Source organism: Syngnathus scovelli, chromosome 4, assembly GCF_024217435.2.
Source record: "Syngnathus scovelli strain Florida chromosome 4, RoL_Ssco_1.2, whole genome shotgun sequence".
In the NCBI taxonomy this organism is placed as follows: domain Eukaryota; kingdom Metazoa; phylum Chordata; class Actinopteri; order Syngnathiformes; family Syngnathidae; genus Syngnathus; species Syngnathus scovelli.
This window is the reverse complement of record NC_090850.1, coordinates 22,301,469-22,327,961: the sequence shown is the minus strand read 5'-3', so window position 1 is coordinate 22,327,961 and position 26,493 is coordinate 22,301,469. Positions and strand designations below refer to the sequence as shown.

Genomic DNA, 26,493 nt, shown 5'->3' with positions numbered 1-26,493 from the left:
AAATGAAAAACCAAAAAATTGCATGAAAATGAAGTTGAGACATCTTGCAGAAAAAAAATTCACATTTTACAAAAAAATAAAAAAGCATACAAAAAGGAGTAAAGGAAACCAAATAAATAAATACTTACATAGATTCTGCGCAATCTTGGGATCGAGCACCTTCAGCGCTTTAATTCGCTTCTTAATGGATTTCTTATCATCCAGATCCTCCTCTTCTCTTTTGGCTGATGAAAACATAAAAACAGAAAATTCTTATCTATGAATACAGCAAATAATTACACACCTATTCCTGACATATGCAAATTACCAAGCAATTAGGGTTTATTCTATTATCTTTATTCCCAGGTTCAGACACATGAAGTGTGCATGACGGAGTGATTATTTACAGGCATGCACTTTCATGAGGGGGGGAGCAAAAAATTAATTGTTGAATACTCGACAACAATGTCAACCTCAACTTGGAGAAAACAGGAAATCCATTTGAAATGATTGCATCTTTATTTACAAAGAAGACAACTGTTTGTCATGACAGGTGATGGCCGGAAAATGACTAACACAAGCTGTTGTCAAAATTGCCATTGTTGTAACAGTGACAGGAAGCACGACAATATTTATCAACAATTTCATCACCGAGCCACCCAAATATATGCCTGCTCCATTTTTTGCGAGATGAACACAAAAAAATGAATTTATGAAACGAATCACTCCTTTTTCATTCCTGCATAATTGGGATGACTTTTTTTCAGACACACTTTGCACAAACAGGAATCTAGTATAGGCAAAGCGAGGGAGGGGGATAGGAAGGATCCCTACTGTTTCAACTTGGCACCTTTACAAGGATGCTACATTTAATAATGAAGTGTGACTTTTGACATGAGCTGCTCCTAAAAAGAGCTCCAAGTGTGCGCTGCTACAAATATACATCGACATACAGAAATACACCGACAGTCACTGGACTTACGTGGCTCCTCAGATGACGTACTCTCTTCGCACTCTTTCGGAAATGTGAGGGCGGTAAAGTACACAAAGAACAGGACAGAAATAATTTTTTTTTTTGATGTTTTAGAAAAAAAAAGAGAAAAAGGACAGATATACAATTTCAGAAATCACATTGAGTAAACGATAAAGAAATTAAACCGATGACCGTCAAAATGGTTGGGTAAATGTGATGGACTCCAAAACCACAACCGCCATTTTGTATGAGGACCAAGACGTGCAACGGATCTATGCATATGTGCGTATTACCCTAGCAGTAAGTTCCCCCGAGGCTAGACCACTAAATTGCATTGTGAAAACACCAAAGGGGAACGCTGGATGAAATAAAACTGCTGTGAAAGAGCATGACTGATGCTGTACATGACAGGCAGGCCTCCGAGACAGCCAAGTAACACCTCAAATCTCCCGCACACAAAACATACACACCTGTGTCTGTCTAGGATGCAGTCGTCTCAGACTAAATTTAAATTCATTGACTCCTATCAAAGTGGATAAGGCAACAATGTGAGGCACGTGACAATTTAACGTGACATTTTATCCAAGGTTTGTTAGCGAAGGACGTTCACTATTACATCTTCCAGATGACTCACGGCGAATCATGTGTAGCATACTCCTCACTGTACATTTTAACCTCTTGCAACCTTCATTGCGGTTAAGACTTTTGATTATTCGTATCGCACATCTATGTGTGTCTATCATTTCTCTGCCCACAGCCAAATCCAGCAGACATGTGATGCACAGGAGGGGATCCGTGCGCAACAAGTGAAGAAATCCGTCAAGTCGTCAAAGCAGCTGCTCTGTTTGACTCGCCGTTTTGTTCTGCTGCGGCAGAGTCTCGGAGTTCAGTCACCCTGACAGCAAATCAACAAATAGCCCGTCTCCGTGCTGCCGATGCACACTCAACCACCTTGACTAATACCGACAGTACAGGACAGCAGATGAGCGAGAGGCGGCTTGGAAGAAGGGCGAGTCCAATAATGGAGTGAGGAGCCGGGCGGCGAGAGGGATAATCAAAGTGGGCCGTGCAAGGCCACATCTCCCTGTGATTCACAACAGATGACCGAGGGCGATAATTATTGGTAGACTTTAATTCTGACAGCAGCAAATTAACAGACTTCATTAAGGTTCTCTCTTCAGACCTGCTCCGTCTTCCCACATTGGCTTGAATTACAAACTATTAGAATCACCTCTGCATAAAGCTCACTCGTAAACATCACACTGGTATACACACAAATTGCCGCGATCGGAGGCTTTTTACAGGCCTGCTGATTTGGACCGTCGGCTGGATTCTCGGTGGAGTAGTGCCCTCTAAAGGTCACTTGTATAAACAACAAATCAGACATTAGCCTCTCTATGAAATGTTAAATAAGGCGAGCTCCGTCTGAGTCACTAACATTTCCCAAGTCTCTTAGTGGATTGAGGTTTTCTAAATCACCCTCATCTCAAAAGTCATTTGGCATTTTTGACGCAGGCAAGTCTGCGTGGAGACGTCTTACCGACCCCGACGTAAGCAAATGCGGATGAAAAATCACAACAGGCAAATGTTGCAAAAGCAAATATGTTTTTAACGAGCCGAACCATTACTTGGGTGATGTGAGGACATAAAAACACAAATTGAAACGCTGATGCCTGAAAAACTGGTGGCTGGATTTGAACAGAAAAACAATGACGGAGAAGAGTGACACTGAAAAATGGAGATTAATTAGTTTTTTTTTGTTTTTGTTTTTTATAAATATGATGCACTTCTATGATTCACGATAGCTATGTTCTTATTTTCTGTGTTGTACATTCTAAGAAAGAGAACGGCCAGAGCAGCCATGCATTGGACATGATGACACCTTGCCTTTCAACAACAAAAAGAACCTTTCATGATTATAAAGCTGATGAGTGCTCATAATGACAGAAAATTTCGGCAGCCGCATGAAGCCATTACAGAGCTAATGGAGTTCTTGAAAAATGTCACAGGAAAAAAAAAAAAGAAGGGAGGAAGTGAGTATTTTTTTAAAAAGGATTGTTTTTACATTCAGAGTTTCATTTTTGAGATTATATTCAGCCCAAAAAAAAAAACACCTACTGTTTGTCAAATCCTTTCATCCCCTCCTCCCCAATGCTCTAATTCTCTTCGTCTTTCTCCAACCCATTTTAGTTCTAGTCCTGATGAATAGCGCAAATGGGACATTACTCGTGAGAAGAGCAGTGTGGGCAGTAGAATAGGTCACGTACTTTAGTCATCAAGAGTTTTGATTTGTCATTTGTATGAAGTGGGCACGCCATGTTTGTTAGAAAAATACACAAGGTTGGTAACCACTTCTCACATTGCTAATTCAAGGATCCAAATAAGCCGGATTGCAATCGACGGGTCAAAATTTGCATTTTGCGCCTCGTGTAGACAAAAAAAACGAGGCGGTAGTTGACGACGCGAGCACTGTGGCGTGTCATTGTTCTAATACGAACCTTGCTTTCTGTCAAAGACACCCAAGTGTGAAGCCACGTAGGACCCCGAAACAAGACAAAATTAATTTTACCAGATCAGTGACATTTATTTTAATGGACAATACAAGGTCTAGGTCTCTGTTAATTATCACTGCCGTCAAATTTGTGGCTTGTTTATTATCAAGGTGTCAAGTACAATACATGCACGTTTAACTATTGCATCATAGTTTTGCTCAGTATAGGCATCGGCAAATATCTAAGCCACTTTATTTTGTAGGGTTTATTTGCTTCTTTATTATGGTTTGAAAACTACTGGTGGAATAAAAAAAAAATAAAAAAATCTTTGTTAACTGGTCCAAGCTCATAAATGTGGGTTGGTGGTCAAAAACGCAAAAGGGGACTAAATTTTTTGGGCTCATTCAAGTTGCGACCCAACTTTTTGTGTCACCCAAATAGTTGGATCAAGTTGAATTTTGGTCGTTGAAAAAAAGTTTATAAATTGGGGTTTTAATATAAATCCCTACGCTTGGGACTCCTCGCTCTAAGTCAACATCGGTAAAGACCCCAATGTCATAAAAGGACGAGGGTAGAAATGAAAATTTGATGAGTTGAAAACTGCTTCGTATGGTGTCCTTCTAAATCTTTAATGATGATCCAGATGTTGTTCTTAAATGAGACACTACGCCGTGATAATAAGACAACACAAACACGTTGAGAAGGCCCACACCGACGGCAATTCTCACTACCAGCTGAACGAATCAGTCATGCTGCGCTTCTAACCACCGGTGGGATGGCAAGAAAACAAGAAGAAAACAACCGAGATGGCCACAAACCATCTGGAATACGGAAAATATTTTATGCATTCCTTCCCAAATGTAAAACTGCAGCATGTAATGCAAAACAGCAGTCAATTGACGGAGTGCTCTGAGCGTTCCGCTCTTCTCCGAACGTGAGTAGAAATTGTAGAAAAATGAATTTCTGATTGTGTGGCGTGAACCAAAGTGTCATGGTTAGGGTCATTTTCCGAAAAAGGGGAACGCAATCTTCTGCGGGTAGTATTCGCTGCCACTTATGGCTTCCAGAAATCACAACTTTGAATATCGGTTTAGCTTTTCAATGTAGTTTCATGTTAAAAGTAAATTGTTAGTGTGCACATGTGTGAATAGGGGGGGGGGGGGGGCTGCCTTGAGTGAAAAGGCGTATAATTGACAGGTAGCTAAGACCTGGATGAATAATGCATCGATGTCAGTGATGGGACAAGCGAGGAAAGAGCTGTGAATAAATCAAGGACAAATATGAACAGACGCTAGAGCAATAATTGCTTTAACAAAAAACTCCTCCGTACTAAAACCCTCTTCAGTCTAATTTTAGACAAGCAATCAAATGGCCACACTTAAAGCGAGTGACACTTCTATAGGCAAGAAAAGAGTTCACAAAAATAGAAGGCAGACCCTTGAAGTCATATTTATACGTCTAATGCGACACTTGGTGGTTGCTATGCGACAAAGATCTATACACCGTAATGATAAATCTAACGCAGACGGAGCGTTGGCTCTCGTAAAAATGACAAACGCGGCAAAGTCTTACCTGCTCTTTGTGATCCGAAGGTGAGAGCAACTCTGCTGAGCAAATCGGGCTTTGCGTATTGATCGTCATTTGCGAGCACCCAGAAACAGCCTTCTGACATTTCCTGGGGATTGATCTGGATAGAAAAGAAAAATCCCCAAAATTACACAATTATGTCATTCGCAAACGCACAAATTCATGACATTAAAAGTCATGCACATATTTAGTATACTGTATATTCAAAGATGCTTTTTTTAATTTCACAAGTTTTGATCCCTTGTAGGTATTGCATGCAGCCCTCAACCTGTCCTTGTAAAATGCTCGTTTGGTATTGCAAGCATATGTTTGAGTTGGTTGAACATCTGTACAAATCTCCATTCTCTACAGCGGGTATTAAATAATTAATCACAACACAAACTAACACCATTTGCCGCGTGAACTAATATCGCTCCGCGGGGAACAACATCTGTAGAGGTGCCACTCAGTGTGATGGAACAGAAGCATATGATCATCTGTTATTTTCAAGAATTGCCGTCTTCTCAAAGAACCTTGTTGTTCTGGTCTGCAAAAACAAGACTTTTCCTGATCTGCTGCCAACAAAATATCAGGGACAAAGTTAAGAGTGGAGAAAAGGGGGCACTGAATTGAAGTTTGACAAACTTTTGGTAACTTACAAGACTCAATGAACAGTTGATATTAGTATAGAATTTTAAAAGAAAAAAAAAATACAACTGGTTCATGAAGCAAATTTGAAGCTTCATTTTTCCATTCCTACTTTAAAGCTAATAAAGCTAATTGAAGTTTGACAAACTTTTGGTAACTTACTCATAAGACTTAATGAACAGAAAAAACTGGCTATCAGAATAGAATTTTGAAAAAATTGAAATAAAAATACAACTGGTTTATGAAGCATATTTGAAGCTTCATTTTGCCATTCCTAGCTTAAAGCTAATTGAAGGTTGACAAACATTTGGTAATTTACTCGTAAGACTTAATGAACAGTAAATACTGTAGATATCAGGATAGAATTTTGAAAAAAATTGAAATAATAATACAACTGGTTCATGAAGCAAATTTGAAGCTTCATTTTGCCATCACTACTTTAAAGCTAACCCAACTTGTTTAAAATGGAGCTGCGTTTATATTTTTCAAAAGTCGTCACGCTTGTACTCACCTTGGACCAATTCAGGCGCTTAGTGGAGCTCTCAGGCTTGAACTCCTTCTTTGGCTTGAGGCCGTAAGGCAGCGGAAGGCAAGCGGACAATTTTGAAGCACATGCAAATCCTAGTGGGGGTAAAGGAGGGGCACCAAATGGAGGAGGCACTCCAGGGGGAGGGGGTGGTGCTGGACAACCAGGTAATGGTGGAGCAGGAGGTGGTGGTGGTGGTGGTGGAGGCGGTGGAGGAGGAACTGGTAAACCAGATGCCGGGTTACTGGGCAAAGAGCCACAGGGTAATGAAGATGATGACGACAACACCTCTGATCCAACTCCAACCTAGATAGAAGGATCAAAATTACGCACATAAAATGATAGTGAGGAAAAAAAACATTCGATTTGGTAATTGCCGAATGGTCTGTCAGCAAATGTGTTAAGTCACACACTTGAAAAAAATGGTTTCTTCAGTGCTCACAAATTCCATGCAAGCACAATTTATGTTTGTAACGTAGCGTCAGCTTTAATGGAGAGGAGGATTTATCGAGATGTTGAATATCGGATTCAATGATTCATGGTGAGTGTTTAGAGTTACAATATTAGGACCCATGACAGAGTGTGTGTAAGAACCCTTCTTAAAACTTCCACAGCCATTTACACAACACAGCTAGTTGAGTATTCCTTCAGTGTTCTTTGCTCTTAAATTGAAAATTTATCTCGCAAAGAAAATGAAAATCCTCTTTTGAGGCAGCAGATCAGGGGTAGTGGGCCAGAAAAAAATGGAAGAGCGTTGTCAAAAGAAATTGCTTTTAAGACAATTTGCCCTCACGGAATGGCGATAAGAGCGTCAGAAATGGCCGACATGTGCCGAGACCATTAAACTATGTATCCGTTTACCAGTACACAAATCAAAATGATAAACTTGGGTGCGACAAAAAATAAATTAAACATTAAAGCCTAGCTACCAAAAAGAAAAAAAACACCATATATTGTAAGAAACTTGAAATTGTGTAGGCAATTATAAATCAAAGTTTGACATCATAAAACATATTTTGCGTGTGATCGGAAATACGCGTTACCCGAGACGACCAGATTAAATACCTGCGACTTGAAAGCCTGCAACTCGGCTTGAAGCTCGGCTATCTTCTCTTCACCCTTGACCAGTTCAGCTTGGACCTCCTGTCGTTTTACAAACTCTTCATCAAGCTAAAAAAAAAAAGTGTCATTTATTTTAGAGTGGACATGTCAGTTCATGAACTTAAGCTCCCATCTGAAGGGCGCTACCTGGTGACCCATTTCACAAATAGGTTTGTTAAAAATGAACAACAAATTGAAAGCTCCTCAAACTGACTTCAATCCTTCAGAATGTCAATACTTGCCTTTTCTGCCAGCTCAGAAGCTCTTTGTTCATACTCTTCAAATCTAGCCTTTTCGGCACAAACCTCTATTAAAAAAAAAAAAAAAAACACAGTTAATCAAATTTCCAGCTCTAATACGTACAAAACAAAGTGACTTGCCGATGAGGTGGCTGAAGTCCACGTCAAGCCGTTTACGATAACTGAAGTCTGGGTCTGTTCCGCTGCGATGCAGAACGATTTGCGACACGCATTCCTCGATGACCTTAAAGTATTGTGACCTGAGAGTGACAAGTCAAACTTTAAGGTTGTAAGAAAACTGCGACCGCGAAAAACAAGCCGTATTGTTGTTGATTAGTGCTCCGTCTTTTGATCAAGACAACTTTGGTCAAAGCCCACACTGCTGTGGGTGATCCAACTAAACGAAAGACTTTGAAAAGTAACAGAAAAGAAGACGAGGGGGGGGGGGGATTACTCTCGAGCAGTGGAAACTAGATTGCTATCAGATGAAAGAGACATTCTCTCGCTTAGTTGATGCCATTCGGAGCCTTTAAGGCCCACATGGGCGTTATAAGAGCAAAATGGCCCCGTCCGCAGACTGTGAAAGGTTGTCGTGAAGTAAAAAATATAGCAATGTTTGATCACACTATTTCACATTGGTCGGATCTCGCACTAAGTGCGCGGTTGAAAACAATTTAACCAACAAAACGACTTTAACGGACGGACCCTGTCTCCTTATTAGTCCGTTAAATCGAACTTCCGCTGTACACGCTATTTCTTGTGTGAAAGATTAAAAAAAGGTCACAGCGAGGCCATCCATCCATTCTCGATACGGCTCAGCCTCGCAAGGGTATTGGGTAATAAAAACTCAACAAAAGGTAGCGTTTGAAAAAAAAAAACAATAACAAGCAGATGGGCAACTATGTACAAATCAAATACAAGGAGTCTGAAGACTTTGAAAAATGATAAGTGGCGTGCCGTATGTTGTTTCTAAGGTAACATCACATGCATCACAACGTGCAGAACAATTATTCCTTTGATGGAAAACAGAAATGTCAACTTTTAAAGGCCTGTCCTTCACCATCTTAACACACCTGACAAAGTAGTCGTTGCGAATGAGGACCAAGTGCTGCAGTATGGAGATGAAATAGTTTTCCGCACTGCTGTCCTTCACCATATTCAGCAAAATATTGAACACGTCCCCCGCATCAGTAAAAAGAGTCAAGGCGAGGACTGGCAGATTCATGGACGCAATGCTTTGTAACCATAAAAAAAAAAAAAAACATAAAAAACATCCTTTTCACTCAAAGTGTGTCACTAATATCTATTCATAAATATTTGACCTCCACGATGTGACGTGGATTTTTGTTCTAAATAGAACACGCTAAGAGTGAACGTTCGCTATATTGGGTTAACGCTATAAAGGATATTCCAGCTCGCTTTTGATGTCCTCCAGCCTGTGAGAGAATTCCATCATGTCCTCTTCTTTGTGCTCCTCAAATACTTTGAGCTGAATGTCAAGGGCATCGTTCCTCACCGATGACAGTTGCTACGTTTAAAATAAAGAATATACGGTAAAGACGTTGCAAGGAGATATGAGCGTTACAACTTTATCAATAACGTACGTGTGGATACAAACAAGTGGGATGTCAGCGGGGTGGTACTTACGGGTAAAATGGCTTTAAGGCCGCAACGAATAAATTCATTCCTGATGTGTAGCCGCAAGTCCAGGTCGTCGGGTGATGTTACGAGAGCATTGATTAACTGCATGCACGCCACCTGAAATATAATATGGAAAAATAACATTAAAAACGGGTAGGGGCACGTTTGGGTCAGCGCCAAACAGAATCCCTCTTACAGCCGATGAGCACGCCGAGTCGCCGACGTGCATGGTAAATGAGCTTTTCGCCCGGGACGGAGAAAAACATAACTAATGCATGCCTATTTTCTCCAGCCTCCGACTGGGGAGGTCTGATTTTAATATTGATGCAACAACTGTAGACATATAAAACCCAACAGTCAATCAAAGGGAAAATTGGATCATTTGGAAGCTGGTTTTCGCTGGCCTCTAAGTTTAGTTCTGGGTCTGCCGCTTCCTGCAGCTTCAATAGTCACACGCAAATCAATTATTGATTGCGTCAAGTCGTGGGTGAAAAATAGCATAGCAACACGAGATTCCAGAAAAAGATGAACAAGTAATTATTATTCATTATATATGTATCGTTATGTATTACTTCTATTTCTATTTGATGACATTGATTTTGAAAGGGCTTTCTAAGTTGTAATACCATGATTGGCCACTAGATGGCGGACATGTTGAAGTGCTACTGGTAGTAAATTGTAAAGTAAAAGATGTCCTTTTTTTTTATATGAAGGTTTTAGATAGCTACATTATGTGTGAAAACATTTTAACCTTGTTTGGTACACACAAAAGCAACAAAAATATTTTCATAATCAATATGTTTAAAAAACAAAAATGCCACTTGAATAGCTCTCCCAAGTTGAGAGGCCGCCTCTTTGCTCTTACTTGTAACTGCACCGATCGATCTCGAAGTCCTTGCACAATGGGGTGAAATCTTTCAATGCCTCTCCATTCCCCAGCAGTGGTGATGGCTTCAAGGACCTTCTCCAAACTAATGAAAACATCAGAAGCAGGAGTGGTGAATGGTCATCATGGTGAATGTAAAACGTATCAATCGTTATTTTGTCATTTTAAAACACGTAGATGCTTCAATTGGGCAGTGAATCAATCAATAATGAAACAATATAAACATTTGTACTAAATAATTTCTAGCTTTTTTTCAACTTTGATGTATTACACCAATATTGAAACGGTTTAAAAGCATTTGGTTTAAAATTACGATAACAAAACAAAGCATTGTAACTCTTGTTTGAACCAAAACAAAATGACATGAGAACGTACATGTTATCTTCGCCCACAATGCAGATGGCCGACAGCAGCTTCATCACATCGGTCATCATGGCCGACTGGCTGGGATCTATTGCTCTTGCGAGTAACACAAGACTTCTTTCCTCCCCAAGTATTCGATCCAAGCCATACTGCAATAAACAAGCACATCGTTTCATTTGCACGCTGAAACGAATCAAGCATATGACTTGGCCCAGGAAAAGAAAACGACGACTGTGCCTCGGCAGCGACGAGGGGAAAATATTATAGTGGATGGACAACAGATGGAAGTTTCATTTCTGCGAGATTTGTTGCAAGGACCTCTTCATGCCCTTGATATTGATTAATGGCGTATTAGACCGTAGCAAAATCATTTTAGCTCAATTGGGAAATAAAAATGGGGTCATTATAAAATAATAAATACAATAAATAGAAAGAAAAATGATTAAAAAAATAATAATAATAAAAAATAAATAGAGAAAAATAATATAATAAATCTTTAATAATAAAAAGTAAATAGAAATAAATAATATAATAATCTTTAATATAAATACAATTAAACAACACCAGTTTTCATTCTGCATAAAAGCAGAGTTTGCAAAAAGAATGCCTCAACATGAACGTGTGTGTCGGTCGAAGACACAATAAAACAGCGTCTCAGCTCCTCACACTTGACTTCTCTGGCTTGTTAACTCTGCTCCCTAATTTGTGCCTCCACATCGCGTTGCTCCCAAACAACTCTGCAAATGATCAATTTCACCATCCCATCATGACACATGCTTTTCATTCCGATTCCAAACATGTGCATGTGGCGACCGCGTCTACATCTCACTTTCAGTAAAGGAGAACAAAGAGAACATGTTTAATTAGTTTACTAAAATAACAAGCCGACACATCGCTGCTCCTCTTTACTGACACGCATATAGCGATGGGGGAGGGGGGGGGGGGGGGGGGGCTTCGGCAAAATAATTGGAATGCTGCTGGGCCACAAATTAAATGCAGCCTAATTGACATTGTTTTCAAATGATTGCACACAGGCAGAGTCTAATTTTGCAAATGTAAACATCTTTGCCGCAACTTTTCTCTATTGCTGCGTATGAAGTGTCATGTCAGGTGCAAGCGTGTTATTAATGCAAGTTGGAGTCGAGAAAAGTGTTAGTGTATTTTACCTTGTTGTTCATGAAGGCTTTTAGGCATTGGATAACCTTATGTTGGTTCTTTTTGTCGATCCTCTCCTGCCTAGGGTCAGAAAATGAATATAATCAATCCATTTTGTGTACGATTGACCCTGCACAGGGTCACAGAGAACCTGGCACCTGTCATTCATTTTCAGAGATTGATGCACAGAATGTCTGAGCAAAGACTTGTTTTGCTAACATTTATTAAAAAAGGCGAGTCATCTTTGAATTTAAAACTTACTGTTTGTTGGCCAGCAATCGCTCCAAAATGTCAAGTAACAGTCCAAGGCCCTCATGTCCAAAACTCTGCACCCAACTGGAAAAAAAACAAATAGTGATGAGATACTTCATCAAATTAGGTAGTATGCTATCAATTTTTTTTAATATATATATATTTTTAATATAATTTTGTCCCAGTAGTTTGCACAAATGTAGCCTTTATCTATTTATTTTTGTGTTTATTTATTTATCCATTTATTTATTATAGAATGAAGACTGTTATCTGAGTCACCTTCAATTTTTAAATGGAGACTTTTCTAAAAAGGTCTTTTTAAAAAGGTGAAGGAACTTGTGACATATCATTGAAATCAAAACAAGAGGGAAATTCTCATTCAAACGACGGGAGCAATAAAAAGTGTCGGAAGAAGTCGTTTTATCTTTGCCGCACTGTACCTGACGGGATTGCTCGTCAGTGAGACACGCAGTGAGTCGAGGCAGGCAAATAGACGTTCTTCCATCACCCCAGACTTGAGTTCTCCCAGGAATTCTTGAGGCGAGATCTGATAGCTGCTTTTCAAACTACCCTGCAGGAAGGAAAAAGAAAATATTTTACATGCAAGTGAGGAAAAAAAAAAAATCTTGTAATACAACAATTCTCTGCTACATAGCAGCTTTACACATGCTGTTCTCAAGGCCTCGGCCATGAGGTTCCTTTAATATTAACATATCTAAAGCTGAGAAGCAAACAGTGCACCTTCAAGTACGTCAAAGCGGGACTTGTTACATATGGCCAACAAAACATGAGGATGAACGTCTTTTGAAATATCAAACACACCGTTTTTGAAGCAGTACAAACATACTGGATGACCATTTCTCGCTTTGTATTCAAGTCTTTGTCTCTCAAGGGAGTTTTCTTGTCTTCGTTCAAGTTCATGTCCTCCTAAAATCGAATGGACAAAAGTTAGAAACACAATTACGTTTTTTTTTTTTTTTTGTAATATCCTTGGCAACAGGATGTCCCGATATTACTTGCATACCATCATCTTTTCAAACAGTGCCAATATTTCCTTTTCTGAAGTGATCTTTGACGAAAGTTCCTCAAACTGGGAGTTAGAAGATGAAAATACGGACCAATCGGGGGCACTGTATTTAGAATGCGGTGTGAGTGGCCGGTCCTTTTTGCCACCGGGGATCCGAATGCTTGCAAACCTGTCCAGCTAGAAGCAAAGGGGAAAGGGAATAAAGACAGTCAAAATAAAATGAAAAGGCAGAGCCTATTGAAAATAACTATTAATTTAGATAAAAAGTAATTATTACCAGAGTCAACAGTGCATTCTGCATTCAAAAAAAAATCCCATTTGTATTTTGAGAGAAAATCATGAATGGGGTTAGAAAGCGTGAAGGGAAGATTGGTAATTATTTTTAATTAAAGGAAAATATTTTTCTTTGTTAATGAATGTGATGTCTGCTAATAAAAACATGACAGAGTTTCAAATTAGTATGTGGTTCTAGTTATGCTAGTTAGTCTGCAGGCAAGAAAATGGAAGGACTGTTTTTTTTTTTTTTAATATCTTACCATGTCATCAGTGAGATTTCTAAATTGTAGGTGCTATGAATAGAGGACAGACAAAAACAATATGAATTTTCATGAAGTATCACTGCCCTGCATGTAATACAATAAAGCTGACTTTTTTTGACTTTGATCAAGATTTTTCTGTTATCTTAGTATTTGTGTCTTGAACAGCTGGAGGTTTTTCATGCTTTTTTATTCCAAGAAATTATTACATTTTTGTTGACAACACTGTCCTGGTACCGTTGGTGCAAAACTAATCCATTCAACTTGTGTAGAATAGTTGTGATGAGACAAAACCCTTAAAGCTTACAATCTCTCTCGGTGAATCCAAGATGTGCAGAGTCATCAACCATTTTGCAGTATTCTTTTTCTCTATAATGACGCTAATAAACAGCAATGCAAATAAAGTTCATATTAAGCAGTGATGTCAATAAGAGCTTTTTAGTTTTTACATGTTCTCTGAGAAATTCAGCATAGGACTCCATATTGGGAAAATGTTCCTATGATGCAAAACTTACAAATTTGGGTTTGCGGTCTCCTTCCTCGCTGCATGGCGTACTGAGGTGGGAAGAGGAAGACGCCTTCTTCTTGTGCGATTTACCATCTCGTCCCGACGCAGCTTCAAACCGCTGACCGTAAGTGTCCATGTTGTTGACTTATGCGCATCTACTCGACGTCACGGCCTCGACCTGTGTGGAGTTCCAACATATCCTTGTCAAACGCTGCAAGTCGGCTGGACAGACCCAAATAGAGGTTGCAGTTTTGCATAAAGTCGATGACATATTATTATTCAGATGCGATGGCGTCTCGCACATAGCAACTGTCTGCATAGCTGTCAATGGCAGGTTTGCAACAACCTCATTTACTGGTAGCTTTACACAACGTTAATCCAATTTGGCCACTGTCAGTGTCACGTCAACGTGTTCGTTTTGCACTAACCTGGGAAAGACGTTGCAGTCTCTCTTTGCAGATATGCTTTATGTCTACTGATTACGTCCAAGTACGAAAACTGTTGTAAGACAACTCACTACAGTACTTGCCTTTTCGACAGACCCGCGCAAAGAGGTGTAAAAATTCTCCTGTTTGACTCGACCAATCGCGTCCTCTGAAAAGTGGAGGCGGAACCATCGATGTAGTAACTCCTCCTTTTTTCAGTTGAACGTGCAATTGATTGGTTATCAATGCTGCCAGTCAAATAACTTAATTTCAAAAGCCCGTTTTCTTTCTTTCTTTTTTTCTGGGTCGACATTCTTCCATCCATCCATTATCCGAACATTTATTAGCAGAAATTGAATTGTTTAGTAATTTCTTTGACAGTGCGTCGCCTTCTTGCCCGTTTTACATGTGCATATATCGCCATCTAGTGGATAAGATGATTCTGGACAAGCACAACTGACAGTGTTACTGTGTAATGTAACACTAGTGTAACCAGCTGTTACATTATTTTTAACTGAGAAACTCTGTCGAAAGTGTTTTCTGTTTTCTTCACAAAGTGGTACACCTTATGCAAGATCCTGATTTTCTTTGTGAGCGATCGAGCTATATCAATCAGTCTTTTTGTGACATTAACGATCAAAGTGAGCAAAGAAAAAAGTACTTCACTTTCATAAATGTCTTGCAGCATGTCACATTAAAAATTAGGGTTCGTGAATTGCAATATATTCAAATTCCTTTGGAAATATTCAGAAATTAAAAATGTACTCCACTCCTTTGAAAGACAACGCAAAACTGGGAACTGTTTTGAACTCTTTGGCACGCCGTCCCGTCTCATAATAGTGACGTAGATGACGTTTAAGCTATTCGACGTAGCGGGTATTATTATTAACCTACGGATATATGTAGTAGAGTATCGCGCAATTTGATTTATTTTGTATGTCTTTGACTATATTACCACGTCATCATATTACCGTCTACTTGGGCGACAATGTCCACTTTGGTGGAGTCCCTGGCCAACGAGGGCTGGTAAGTCGCATGGTAGCTAATATTGCTCCACAAATTGATAACTAAAACGTGTTCGATTGTTTTGAACTTCGTGCTGGAGGAGAACCACAAAGTCCCCACATCTACAAAAACACAATGTTAAGTATGTGTTAATATTGGGATTTTGGCTTCAAAGCCAAAGCAGGATCACAACGTTTTAGCCAGCCATAACTATGTAGCACGTAATTACAAGTAGGCTAACCACTTGAAGTGTGTGTTGGCGGGGTTTCGTCCTTACGACAAGTCCTTCAATGATAATAACAATGCTACGACTGCTGCTGCTGCAACGTTTATTAACAATAACAATAATAGTAACAACAATAATAACATCAACAGTGATCATAATAGTAGTAACGACCTGTTTACGGTGTATTCAGTTTCGTTGCAATTCCCCTTTATTGTACAATTAATTATTTTAAGTGCAGATCAGTTAAACGGTCTATCATGTTGCATTTTATTATTTAAGTTTTATGTTAAGCAATTTAGAGTCTTCCAAACTATCTTCCATGCACGTTTGTGAAATGTAGGAGGAAACCGGAGTACTTACAAGGGCAATTTTCAAGGCTACAATTTCATTTTCCTCAATGTATGGCATTTTACTACAGGGTGCATGTGTTATATCAATTGATGAACTTATTATTTTCACAGGTACCTCAGTGATGAAGGCATTGCTGAACTGGAAGGCTCTGCTGAATTGAAAGGCTCTGCTGAGAATATTACACTTAAAGATGTCATTAGCATTGCACTTGATGTGAGTTTAGAAATATTTCCTTCTATAAACTTCAGAGGTCCTGCACGTGTGTCTTTGTCATTTCAATATACTGAGGCGATAGAACAAATGTATTGGAGAACAAATGTATTGGAGAACAAATGTATTGGTTGTCATGGTAACAACAAATATGCTGAATTAGCCTTAATGATGTCTGCAGCAAGCAGTTATTATCCTTGTAGTACGTATTCTAGTGGAAGTAAATCATTTGTTGATGGTGTCTCTCAGTTAAGCAATATTCCTTTTGCAGACTGATCTCCGATTGATTGGAAGGAAATTTTTGCCACCAGACATCAATAGTGGAAGGGTTGAAAAGGTGAGTTGAACATTTGAGCTGGCTTGCAGTTCTTCTAAATGTCACTAGATGGCTCTAACGTACTTTCAAACATGAGAGATGGGTCCACGTTTGTTCAGCCACGGGCTGTCAAGCAAGTGGAAATGTTAAAATTGCTCTTGTGGATCCACACATAATTTTATGTGTAACGTACACCACCCACGCATACACGTCATGCAGCTCATGCAATTTGTATGAATGACTCTGCATGATACAGGTTACATTTTTTTTTCCCTCCCACCCAATTCGCCATGCATGGATTGCTTGTTTTCCATTCAACAAGGAAATAGAAATGAAAAATGGACTCAGTTGTGATTATATTCCAAAGCTCTCCAAATGCAGCATGATAAAAGAAGTCAAGAATGACATGTATTTACAGAAGAAGAAAAAAAATCTTTGCTGCTGCTGTTAATTTTCTGCACTTCTTTTTTTGCCAATGTCTATCTTTCTATATGGCCAGCTGGAGGGTCCGTGCGTTCTCCAGCTGCAGAAGTCGAGAAATATCTCCGCACCGAAAGACATCGAGTCCCAGGGAGGGCCACGAATGCTGCGCCTGCAAATGACAGATGGCCATACCACCTGCACTGGAGTGGAGTTTAAACAACTTAGCAAAATCAGGTGCTTGAGTCACCCCTTCTCACGTTTTTAAAAATAATTTCAACTCTGCTCTATTAACTATATATTGTCGTTTGAGTGACATGACTATTTTTCCATCTGCGCTCTACATATCAATTTGCTACCATGTGCAAATGTGAAATTCTGTCCACAGTTCACCACCCTGTCAACACTTGTCACTTGCCAGACACACGATTCAGTTTTCCCTTTATCTGCAATTTCCATGTGGCAGCTGCTGATGTAACATTTTCCCAGCCTGAATTATTTCTCTAGCCAAGCAATGGTGTCCTTGGTGACTGCTACCATGGTGACCAGACAGCCTGTACAGGTGGAGGGGCTTGAGTGGAGGGCATTGACTTCCTTATGGGTAGCGAGACCACAGAAGAACGAATCCCCTTTTTACATACATTGCTGGGACCCCTCTGTCGATAAATAAAAATTACACAGTGGTCACATGAAGAAGTTGAATTTATGGGGAAAAAATGAACCGTGTTTTCAGTTTGTTTCCCAAATGAATGAGGCTGATGCATTCTCAGGTCTAATGAGAACAGGGGCTTGTCTATTACCACATAGAAGAGTAAACATCTGGATCTTATTTTAGTCGTCCTACCCAAGCCTGCATATCTAATCCATTGGCCGTGCCCCATGGCACGGAGAAACACATAAGGGAAAGGCAAAAGTAGCTGGTAAATCTACAGGAAAGGAATTGTTTGGCAGAAAAATAAATATGTCATTCCAGGCCATGTTTTATGAAACGGAGAAGATCTCAGAGCATCCTGGAAACTTTTCCAACTGTCGAGTGCTTTCCCACAAATTTACATTATCGTCTGGATAACAAAAAAAGAAAGCGTCTTTTTTTACGCGTGTCAAGTCAGACTTTTCAGAAACATGACAACACCCCCCAGTGCCTTTGATTTCAAATACTGATCATGGTAAGACTTGGATTTTGTAATAACTGGGTCGTCAGTGACAGGCACAGATCACTTTGTTCGTTGCCATAGTTGACAGTGTTCATCATAAATCCTGCCTCTTTTTGCTAAGATTGGCATCTGGTGAAAAAATAGCTGATAGCTGATGTTTAGTGTGAACGACTTGCGCTAGATCTGGAATGATCTGGATTTGTATACAAATAAATTCAAAAAACGCTAGGATCAGTCATGATTAAACTGAAGTGTTTCTTGAGCTTCTCAGCAAACTGCTTTTGTGCACTAATGTCTGATTTTGTTTTCTTTTCAGCCTTAATACTCCCCCTGGAACAAAATTTAAGCTCCTGGGTACAGTCCTGATTAGAAATGGGTTTTTGCTCCTTGATGACTCGAACATTTCTATTCTTGGTGGAGAGGTGGAACACATGGTGGAGAAATGGGAACTGCAACGTGTAAGGGTTGCTTTTTTTTTTTTTTTTGCCCGTTTGCTGAAATAAGGGATAGTTTTGAAACGCATTTTAATATTTTTATTACTTTACGTGTAGAGTCTGGCCAAACACAGCAGAAACAACATCGGAGCAGAAGGTGGGCCGCCTCCTTTTTTGCCATTTGGCCAGGTAAGGTCAACCCTTAAGATAATTATGATGTAAAAAAAAAAATCCAAACTAACAAAGACTATTGCTTTCTGCAGAAGAATGCAAAGAAGGATGAAATGGACAGTGAAGAGCTTGACGAGAGAAAAACCCTTCAGAGTGTAGTCAAGACTGCTGAGGAGAATGACGAGTTTGCAAAGCAGCGTACGGCAGCTATCGCCGAGGTGGCCAAAGGCAAAGAGGTAGCTCAAACCCGACTCGCACGCTGACTTGCATTTCTTGGCTTGTTGTAGACCTAAGCTTGAATTTCATCTTCGCATAATTGCTTTTTCTTTATTTGCTTCACACAAGCTTGGTTCCTCATGTTCTTTTATGTTTCCTTGTTAGGGTCCCCGTGTGTTTGGCGGAGGAGGAAACGCAGGAAGCAATTTATCCACCACGACATCACGGAGTCGTGACAAGTATAAGCGGGAAGACAGGGTTGAGCGACATGAAAACAGACAAGATGGAAACTATCGGGAGCTGGTGAGAAGACTTGATTTTAGTCAGATGTTTAGGCCTCTTGAAAGAAGGAAATAACCGCAGCGCTGAGACAGCCTGATATCTACGGATTCTCTGTTCAGGCAGCTTTACATTCTTTAGTAAAAACATTGAGTGTTTTAAATGTTGAGACATGTTAACCCGTTTGTAACCTTATACTAAAGAAAATATTTATTTTTACTCGTTTTAGATGAACATCCCGCAGCTCCTTCCAACCATATTGCGTTTCTTTCCGTGTGCACAGGTGGACGAGCGTGCACTAAGAGACATCATCGATATGGGCTTTAACAAGGAGGCAGCCAGACAGGCCTTAATGGATAGCAACAACAATCTCGAGGTGGCTCTCAACAGTCTTCTCGCCGGATCCTCCAGTAGCAGGCCTAACTCTGCGGGCGCAGACAAGCCTCAGCCTCGAGGTTTGTAATTGACAGATGTGGGATTTCATTTGTTTGTCAGTGGGAGCAAAGGTGGACCTAAATGGACGTATATACTGTAGTTAGCTAGAAAAAGTTCTTCAAATCCTTCTCAGAGATGAAAGTTGTCACACTGTGTATTATGACTTTGAATCGCTCGCTTGTCTGTAACAAATTATTTGGGGGTGGGGCTCATTCAGGCAGAGGTAGGGGGAGAGGCCGGTTCAGAAATGGTGAGGAGGAGGAGGCTGGAGGAAGGCCCTCTGGACCGAGTACGCTATTTGACTTCCTAGAATCCAAGATGGGCGTTTTCTCCATCGATGGTGGGTAAAGCCGAGTGATTTACCGCCCGGTCTCGAATTCCTGCAGAGCACATCGATTGGCGTCTTTTTGTGTGTTTCCAGAGTCAAAGAGCCAGCCCCCCCAGAGACTTGAGAACAACAATTGGCACGGCTCGGACTTTAACTCCAAAGAAGCCGCTCACGCCAAGTTCTCCTCACATAACGACTATCGGCAAAAAAAGAACGACAGACCGCCCCGCTTTCACAGGGACGCAGACTTTCCCAAACCAGGCCAGGAGCCCGTCTCGAACTGTATAACCTCGCAAACTTCATCGGGCCAGCAGCAGTGGAAAGGTCACGATAGGTCGTCGCGGGGAACCCCGGACAGACAACCGAATGACAGGAAAGAGATAGACGACGAGCATATTGCCTCGACGCCGTCTTTGAGGAAGGAAACTCAACATCAGATGGAATCAGTCGGATCCTTTCCGCAGCGGTCAAGAAATGATGACGTCGGGTTCCCGGCTGGCCCATTTCCTCGGAGAGGACCAAAGGACTACGCGCCCTTATCTAAACTGTCAAATCCTTCAGCAAATGATGCAATCCCTCACCCCATCCCAAACCACTTGAGGAAGAAGGGCAAAGCTGACCGAGCTGACTGTGGCGCACGTCAAAAGGATAGCGCGCCACCAAAGGGAGGAAGCTTGCAGGATTCACAATTGCCGACAGGAGCTCCATCGAATTACCAAAATGGAGACGCGCTACCTATAAGGACCGGGCCAATCAAGACAACCAATACACCCAGTCCTACTTACAGGGATCAGCCTCCGAGGCGGAACCCTCATAATAACCCCGGGCCTAGAAGAAAGCCCGGGCCCGGTAAAGGTCCTCGAGGAGGGATGAAAAGTTGGAATGTCGATCGGACGTGGAAACCCGGAGATCAATGCCTTGCTCTTTACTGGGAAGACAGTAAGGTATGAATTTGCTCCATTCAGTTGAAGCTCACAAATTGCCGCAGACTTTAATTGACACTTTGCTTTGTCTTGACACATGGGGAAAAAAAAGTTCTACCACGCCAGAATCGATGCTGTGCATCCGTCAGGCTCGACAGCCGTGGTGGTGTTTAGTGATTATGGAAACTGCGAAGAAGTCCTCCTCCATAACCTCAAGCCTGTCAGCGCCGACATCTTGGTAAGGTGAAAAATGACACATTCACAGAAACATTTCAAATTGTCTCCCAATATCGTATTGCTGGGCAAAAAAAAAAAAGCCCATGATGCGGAAGCTACTACGCATTGTCATGAAAAATCAATGAAATCACATTTCAGCTAACAACTCTCAACTGTTAACTGCCCAACGTCAGGAGGAAGATGACGGCTACTACGACAGTTCCCTAGAATTTCGCCGCGGCGGGGATGGACAACCGAGGCGCACGAGACCAACACAACAGTATTACCAACCGCCCCGGGCGCGGGATTGATGGCAACATTTTTGCCTGGCAGGTGAATTTACATGCAATTGCAGGGTCTTCCCCTCAGTGGTATTATTTTTTTTTCTTTTCTGTAAATGTCACTGTTTAGAAAATGGGTCAACTATGAACTGAATTAAGGAATTAATTTTCAACATCTCATTTATATCCGCTCGGATATTTTTCTAACCTTGTATTATTATTTCTAATATACGTTCAACAGCCCATCTGACAGGCTGTTAAATAAAAAAATAAAAAAATATTGCTGGAATGATGTAACGACTGTAACAGATGGATGTCTTCCTCTGAACTCTCTCCTTATTCGATGCAATCGGAATGTAGAAATTACCTTCGTCAAATGATTCCCTTTTCGAACAAATTTGGACTCTCTTGGTGAATCCCGAGTGACTCCTAAACTGACCGTTCGTTCACAGACACGGCGGGCTTTTCAAAGGGCTTACAATGCAAAAAACAGCGAGCACTCGATTTTGTTAAGCGCATGGATGTCTTGAAATAAAACCTAATCTACCGAGCACATGTGTTGCATTCTGGATTTGAACAAATGAAAATGACGTAAAAGAAAGCTCAAAGGGTTTTTGGGGCTGTTCGGTCCCCAGCGCTCATCTGTAGCGACTTTAGCAAGCAGCGCCGCGCTTATTGGTTTTGTTCTTTGAAGCAAATCCCACCCGTGTAAAACAATCGCTTCCCCTGTAATTGAGCCGCTTGCACTGCACAGATATCATTTTGCACATGACAAAAGGTTTCCTTCTTCAAGCGTCACACAAATGCTGCGTGAGGGACAAGTTGTACACATCAGGAAATATTCTGCGCCCGGCTTCCAATTACAGCCGCACCTGCAGCAGGAGACCCGTGCACAATGCGCAAAGAGTTCAATGGAGGTTTCGGCGCTATACTGTGTCACCGGTCCAATAGATTTGCTTTATTTTCCTACTGAGGCGCCAAATAGATGCAGATGAATAATGAATGTGTGGTGATATGGAAAGTTATCCAAGAGGAACTGAAATTGAAGCTCGTCACTCCATTGTGACTGATTATGTCACACTGTCCAGATATTCATCAAGTACAGATTTTCAATCAGACCAATTTAAATTTATTTCATTTTGAATCCGAACCAGTTCTGCAACTTGATAAGCTTCACAGCTAGAGGAATGCTTTGCGCCCCACGAGAGAAGACCACAAAAACATCTTTTTTCTCTGCCGGCTTCTCATGTCACTTTTCATCGTCAAAGACCATTATCTTTGGTTTTACCTGACCCCCACCACGGTCCCTTTTGTGGCCGTGATATCTGAACCATGTGATCTCCGTAAATGTGTCCTTTCTTGTAACATTTTTACATCAAACCCAAACATTCGAGAGAATTGACACATTTTCTTGACTTTAGATTCAAAAGTTTACATTGGTTACATTTCAGGATTAGAGGAAGTCAACCCTAAAATTTTCTTTCTAATAATTCTAATTAATTTAGAATTGATCACATTTTCTAATGTTCATCCATGAGTGTGAAATAAATTCATGCAAACTTTTCACTCCCCAACTATATAGCCCAGCCACTTTTTTGGGCTACTATCAGTGTGGCATTACATGTAAACAAGTAACTTTGAATTGCAAAACGTCTCTCGCACAGTGCAAGTTGTAACAAAAGCAACGTTGACCAAAACCAACCTGGGACACGGTCGCTTACCTCGTTCGAATTTGCTTCGAACGGAATAATTTCTACCCATTTTGGGACCCCTGTGTCAGCAGTTCCACCTGCTGCAATGACTCCATCTTTGGTCAAGTCAAACATCAAAGTTTTTACTGGACTTATTTGGAATTATGCAAAAATAGTTCTCGTAAACAGAAGCCTATTAAAAAATACATGTAATTGCTGCAGAGCACATATTGAGATTTGATTTATTTAATCCCTTTGGTGTACAATCACAATGTTTATATTGATTGTCAAGTGAATAAATTTCATTTATTCGCATTGTTGAGGAGCAGCGGTCTAACAGCCCAAACGAGAGCTAAAAACATTACCTTTTAATGACCCCCATAATGGCCGTGAAACTGACTGATGCAACAATAACATATACGGACAAAGTTTGGCAGGGTTTAAAGCATCCGTGTTTCCACAGCAGCGAGGTTCAACACATAATGAGCAAGGTACTGGCTGCCTGTCAAGTGCTAATGGATGTTCTCGGTGCCCATCCGACCGTGGCCTACACGGGTCAGTCCGCCAACATTTGTTGCCTAATGTTCAAACAGCGCCTTCGTTTGGAAAGGTGAGTTGATGAATCAGCAGCTGGATATTGACGTTCATGAGTGTTTTCAAAAAAAAAAATCTGTCGAGGCCATCTGTGATGAATATTGCGTTTCCTGTCATGTTTTTGAAGTGGCAAACTAAATGAAACCAGATATTCTGTGTCTTTAGAAGTGTTACTTCCTACAAGATTTTCTTTTTTCGGTATTCAGTTTTATTGTGAGATTATCCTGTTGGAGTTTTGGATTGGTGTTATCGATTAACGTTTTCCTGCCACGTATTGATAATCCACCATTGATCTTTTCCGACTCATATCTTCTTCAAAGGCCTCTTGGATATTCACAGCCCTGAAATGGTTCTGTTTATTTTCACAGTGACTGGTCACATTTTCATTCTTCTTTGAGGTTGGAAAGTCTTCAAACATTGTAAATAATTTAAAACATACATTCTCGTGTGGATCTCTAATGAGCACCAGAGGTTCTTTGGTGCTCGACCCACTGACCTCAATGATGAACTTAAAAACATACAGCGGAGATCCAAATCATCTGTGCGAATTTTATGTTGATGAGCTTCTGCAATGCCAAAAACTGATTTGAAACAAAATGAATATCAGTTCTTAGAGAAAAGCAAAGAACACCAAATTAGGGTTCAGTGTGTCACTTATAATCGCCTTTGTCTGATGAAGCACAGAAGGATTAACCTTTGAACAGTAGAGAGTGTCTTTCAGCAAGCAGGGAAAAAAAAATAAATCCACCATAAACAGAGAGGATGGGTGTCATGGCAATTCTCTACTACTAAGTGATTTGTATAACGAGGTAGCATATGGTGAAGAGTAAAAGGTTCTCTGAAAGCTAAGACAACTGAAAATGAAAGGAAATTTGGATTTGTGTATCAATCCACAGTCAACACACCCTAAATTAATTTTAGTTTTGTGATAACGCTGCAGTTGACGAGACAACTGTGATTGGAAAATGAAGCTTCAAATGTGCTTCATGAATCAGTTGATTAATTTTTTTTCAAATATCGTAAAACATTTGTGTTTTAGAAGTGACGTGTTTGAACACAATAGACACAATAGATGTCGTGTACGTACTCAATTAATTTTAGTTTTGTGATAACGCTGCAGTTGACGAGACAACTGTGATTGGAAAATGAAGCTTCAAATGTGCTTCATGAATCAGTTGATTAATCTTTTTTCAAATATCGTAAAACATTTGTGTTTTAGAAGTGACGTGTTTGAACACAATAGACACAATAGATGTCGTGTACGTACTGTACGATGCTCAAACAATAGCAGCCAGACGTCATGACGACCAAACAAATCCTTTTGTATGACAATTTTAATTAAGGGAGTGATTCAATGAACTCGCCTACTGCCAAGTGGCAGATGAGAAATGTCCGTCAGCAGAACCTGACACCAACTAAACCACATTTCAATCTGCGATTGAGGTGTGTATGAGGCCGATCGGGTTGGACGTGTCGAACATGTTCTTAACTTGGATTTAAAATGACTTTTGAGGTTGAGTGAGCTGAGATTTGAATGTATTTGTTCCAGAACCGCTTGGCTCTACACCACAGGTGTTAAACTCAAGGCCCGGGGGCCCGCATATAATTTTGTATGGCCCGCAAAGACATATTTTGCATTGACTTTGTGTCATTACTAAAATTATAAATTGCCTTCACTTTTTAAAAACAGAGATATTGCTAGCAATTTTTATTACAATTCATCTGTTTAAACTATTTGAACAGTATTTACTAATCCCTGTTTTGAAATCAGGGAACCCACTTTTCATTTTTTTAGGGTATCATTCTCTATTTTCCCCAGATTCAAACCCATTCATGGCTCAACACAATTTTAAAACATTTTATTAAATGAAACATTGGCTAGTTGCCAATCAGGATGTGTCCGGGTTGTTTGACAAAAATGTTTCCAAATTATTCCTGAAAATCTGCTCAAAGTTTTCCTTGCCAAATGTGGTGTGTGGACTTAGTTCCTCTTGGCAGAGAGAAAAGATTCCTGAAATGCATGAGTGACTCGTACTAACAAGAAGTGTTCATCTCACATATTAAAGTCGGCATGATTCAACAATTGAGCTACACTGTCAGCCCTTAAACGGCATCTTCTTTATGATCCCCCCCGATCAGTCATATGGAAAAGGGCATTAATGGCTTATTTGCCCCAATGCCTCTTTCCTAAACTTCCTTGTCAGTTTGGCTCTTGTTAAAAATTTCTGTAGCATGTAGTTGGAATTCAAGTCCTCATACAAAACAAAAGCAAAAAAATATTAAAATATAAAGGGGCAGTTTTCTAATTGGGTATTGTGAGGTGTGTGAATGAAGCAGCAAAAGATCTTTGAGTTTTTTTTCAGGTAGAAATGAGTTGCAAAAACTTTTCATCCACATTAAATTGCAGGATAATTGAAAGCCTTTTGTTTGCATTGTGCAAGAACCACTTTGACTTGTGTTGTCCACAAATCAAATCCAAAATAAATCTGTTAGGCATCTGTGTGTGTTGCTGGGATGCAAAACTCGTTAAACTTCAAATATAAAGATGGGAAGTTCAGGAAATGATTATCCATTGTGGGATCTTGTGAGCTGTTTTGACTATTGCGTGCCACCATAACAATATTGATCATTTTCTCATAAAACCTTTTCATGCGCTTGTGTTTTTTTGTATGTTTGAGATCAAAACTTTGCTGGAACAGGTGGAACCAAACCTGGGCTGTTTTCATTTATTTGTGGGCAGTCAAATTATAATCAAGCCAATCTCAAAATGGGCTCACGCTTGGCGAGATTATACAGTCCGATAATTACTGTCTGTCCGCACCATTAAGAATTTAATGTAATTTCAGATGGGCAGATGGACAGATAGATGGCACAGGCGGAGGGAGGGGAGGGGAGGGGACGGGAGGGGAGGGGGTGTCGTAGGGAT

The 26,493-nt window shown here is 40.3% G+C and overlaps 2 protein-coding genes across 9 annotated transcripts in view; one reads left to right on the top strand and one right to left on the bottom strand.

Annotated features, from left to right (window-relative positions):
* LOC125967184 (protein diaphanous homolog 3) overlaps positions 1–14,488 on the bottom strand; it is a 42,699-nt gene extending 28,211 nt beyond the window's left edge. For 2 of the 5 annotated variants that reach the window (XM_049717966.1, XM_049717971.1), the window contains exons 1-20: positions 14,321–14,488; positions 13,900–14,070; positions 13,385–13,417; positions 12,846–13,025; positions 12,644–12,748; positions 12,262–12,392; positions 11,831–11,905; positions 11,581–11,650; positions 10,427–10,563; positions 10,031–10,136; positions 9,172–9,282; positions 8,934–9,052; positions 8,598–8,714; positions 7,666–7,784; positions 7,528–7,592; positions 7,250–7,354; positions 6,170–6,490; positions 5,017–5,131; positions 962–994; positions 129–224 (exon numbers count right to left, since the gene is read on the bottom strand). In XM_049717966.1, coding sequence (XP_049573923.1) covers positions 129–224; positions 962–994; positions 5,017–5,131; positions 6,170–6,490; positions 7,250–7,354; positions 7,528–7,592; positions 7,666–7,784; positions 8,598–8,714; positions 8,934–9,052; positions 9,172–9,282; positions 10,031–10,136; positions 10,427–10,563; positions 11,581–11,650; positions 11,831–11,905; positions 12,262–12,392; positions 12,644–12,748; positions 12,846–13,025; positions 13,385–13,417; positions 13,900–14,028 — 2,167 coding nt within the window. In that variant the 5' untranslated portion in view covers positions 14,029–14,070; positions 14,321–14,488. The remainder of the gene's footprint in view (positions 1–128; positions 225–961; positions 995–5,016; positions 5,132–6,169; positions 6,491–7,249; positions 7,355–7,527; positions 7,593–7,665; positions 7,785–8,597; positions 8,715–8,933; positions 9,053–9,171; positions 9,283–10,030; positions 10,137–10,426; positions 10,564–11,580; positions 11,651–11,830; positions 11,906–12,261; positions 12,393–12,643; positions 12,749–12,845; positions 13,026–13,384; positions 13,418–13,899; positions 14,071–14,320) is intronic. The other 3 variants (XM_049717967.1, XM_049717968.1, XM_049717972.1) reach the window with 3 other exon arrangements.
* A 650-nt stretch (positions 14,489–15,138) lies between these two features.
* tdrd3 (tudor domain containing 3) lies at positions 15,139–21,833 on the top strand. Of its 4 annotated transcripts, none has more exons than XM_049717973.2 (13): positions 15,139–15,343; positions 16,010–16,112; positions 16,381–16,446; positions 16,925–17,082; positions 18,316–18,457; positions 18,551–18,622; positions 18,697–18,840; positions 18,986–19,123; positions 19,383–19,554; positions 19,752–19,874; positions 19,956–20,806; positions 20,898–21,023; positions 21,196–21,833. In XM_049717973.2, exons 1-13 carry the CDS (start codon positions 15,306–15,308, stop codon positions 21,310–21,312), a joined length of 2,250 nt encoding a protein of 749 aa, XP_049573930.1. In that variant the 5' UTR covers positions 15,139–15,305; the 3' UTR covers positions 21,313–21,833. The 4 variants fall into 4 exon arrangements, with proteins under 4 accessions (XP_049573930.1, XP_049573931.1, XP_049573932.1 ...); XM_049717974.2 differs by having other exon boundaries at positions 20,898–21,028; XM_049717975.2 differs by having other exon boundaries at positions 21,161–21,309.
* Positions 21,834–26,493: the final 4,660 nt, after the last annotated feature.

Excerpts from the sequence above, each read along its gene's own strand:
- tdrd3 (XM_049717973.2), top strand. The coding sequence starts at position 15,306 with ATGTCCACTTTGGTGGAGTCCCTGGCCAACGAGGGCTG. Across the intron at positions 18,623-18,696 it reads CTTTTTTGCCATTTGGCCAG|AAGAATGCAAAGAAGGATGA; the intron begins GTAAGGTCAACC and ends TGCTTTCTGCAG. Across the intron at positions 19,875-19,955 it reads GGGCGTTTTCTCCATCGATG|AGTCAAAGAGCCAGCCCCCC; the intron begins GTGGGTAAAGCC and ends GTGTGTTTCCAG.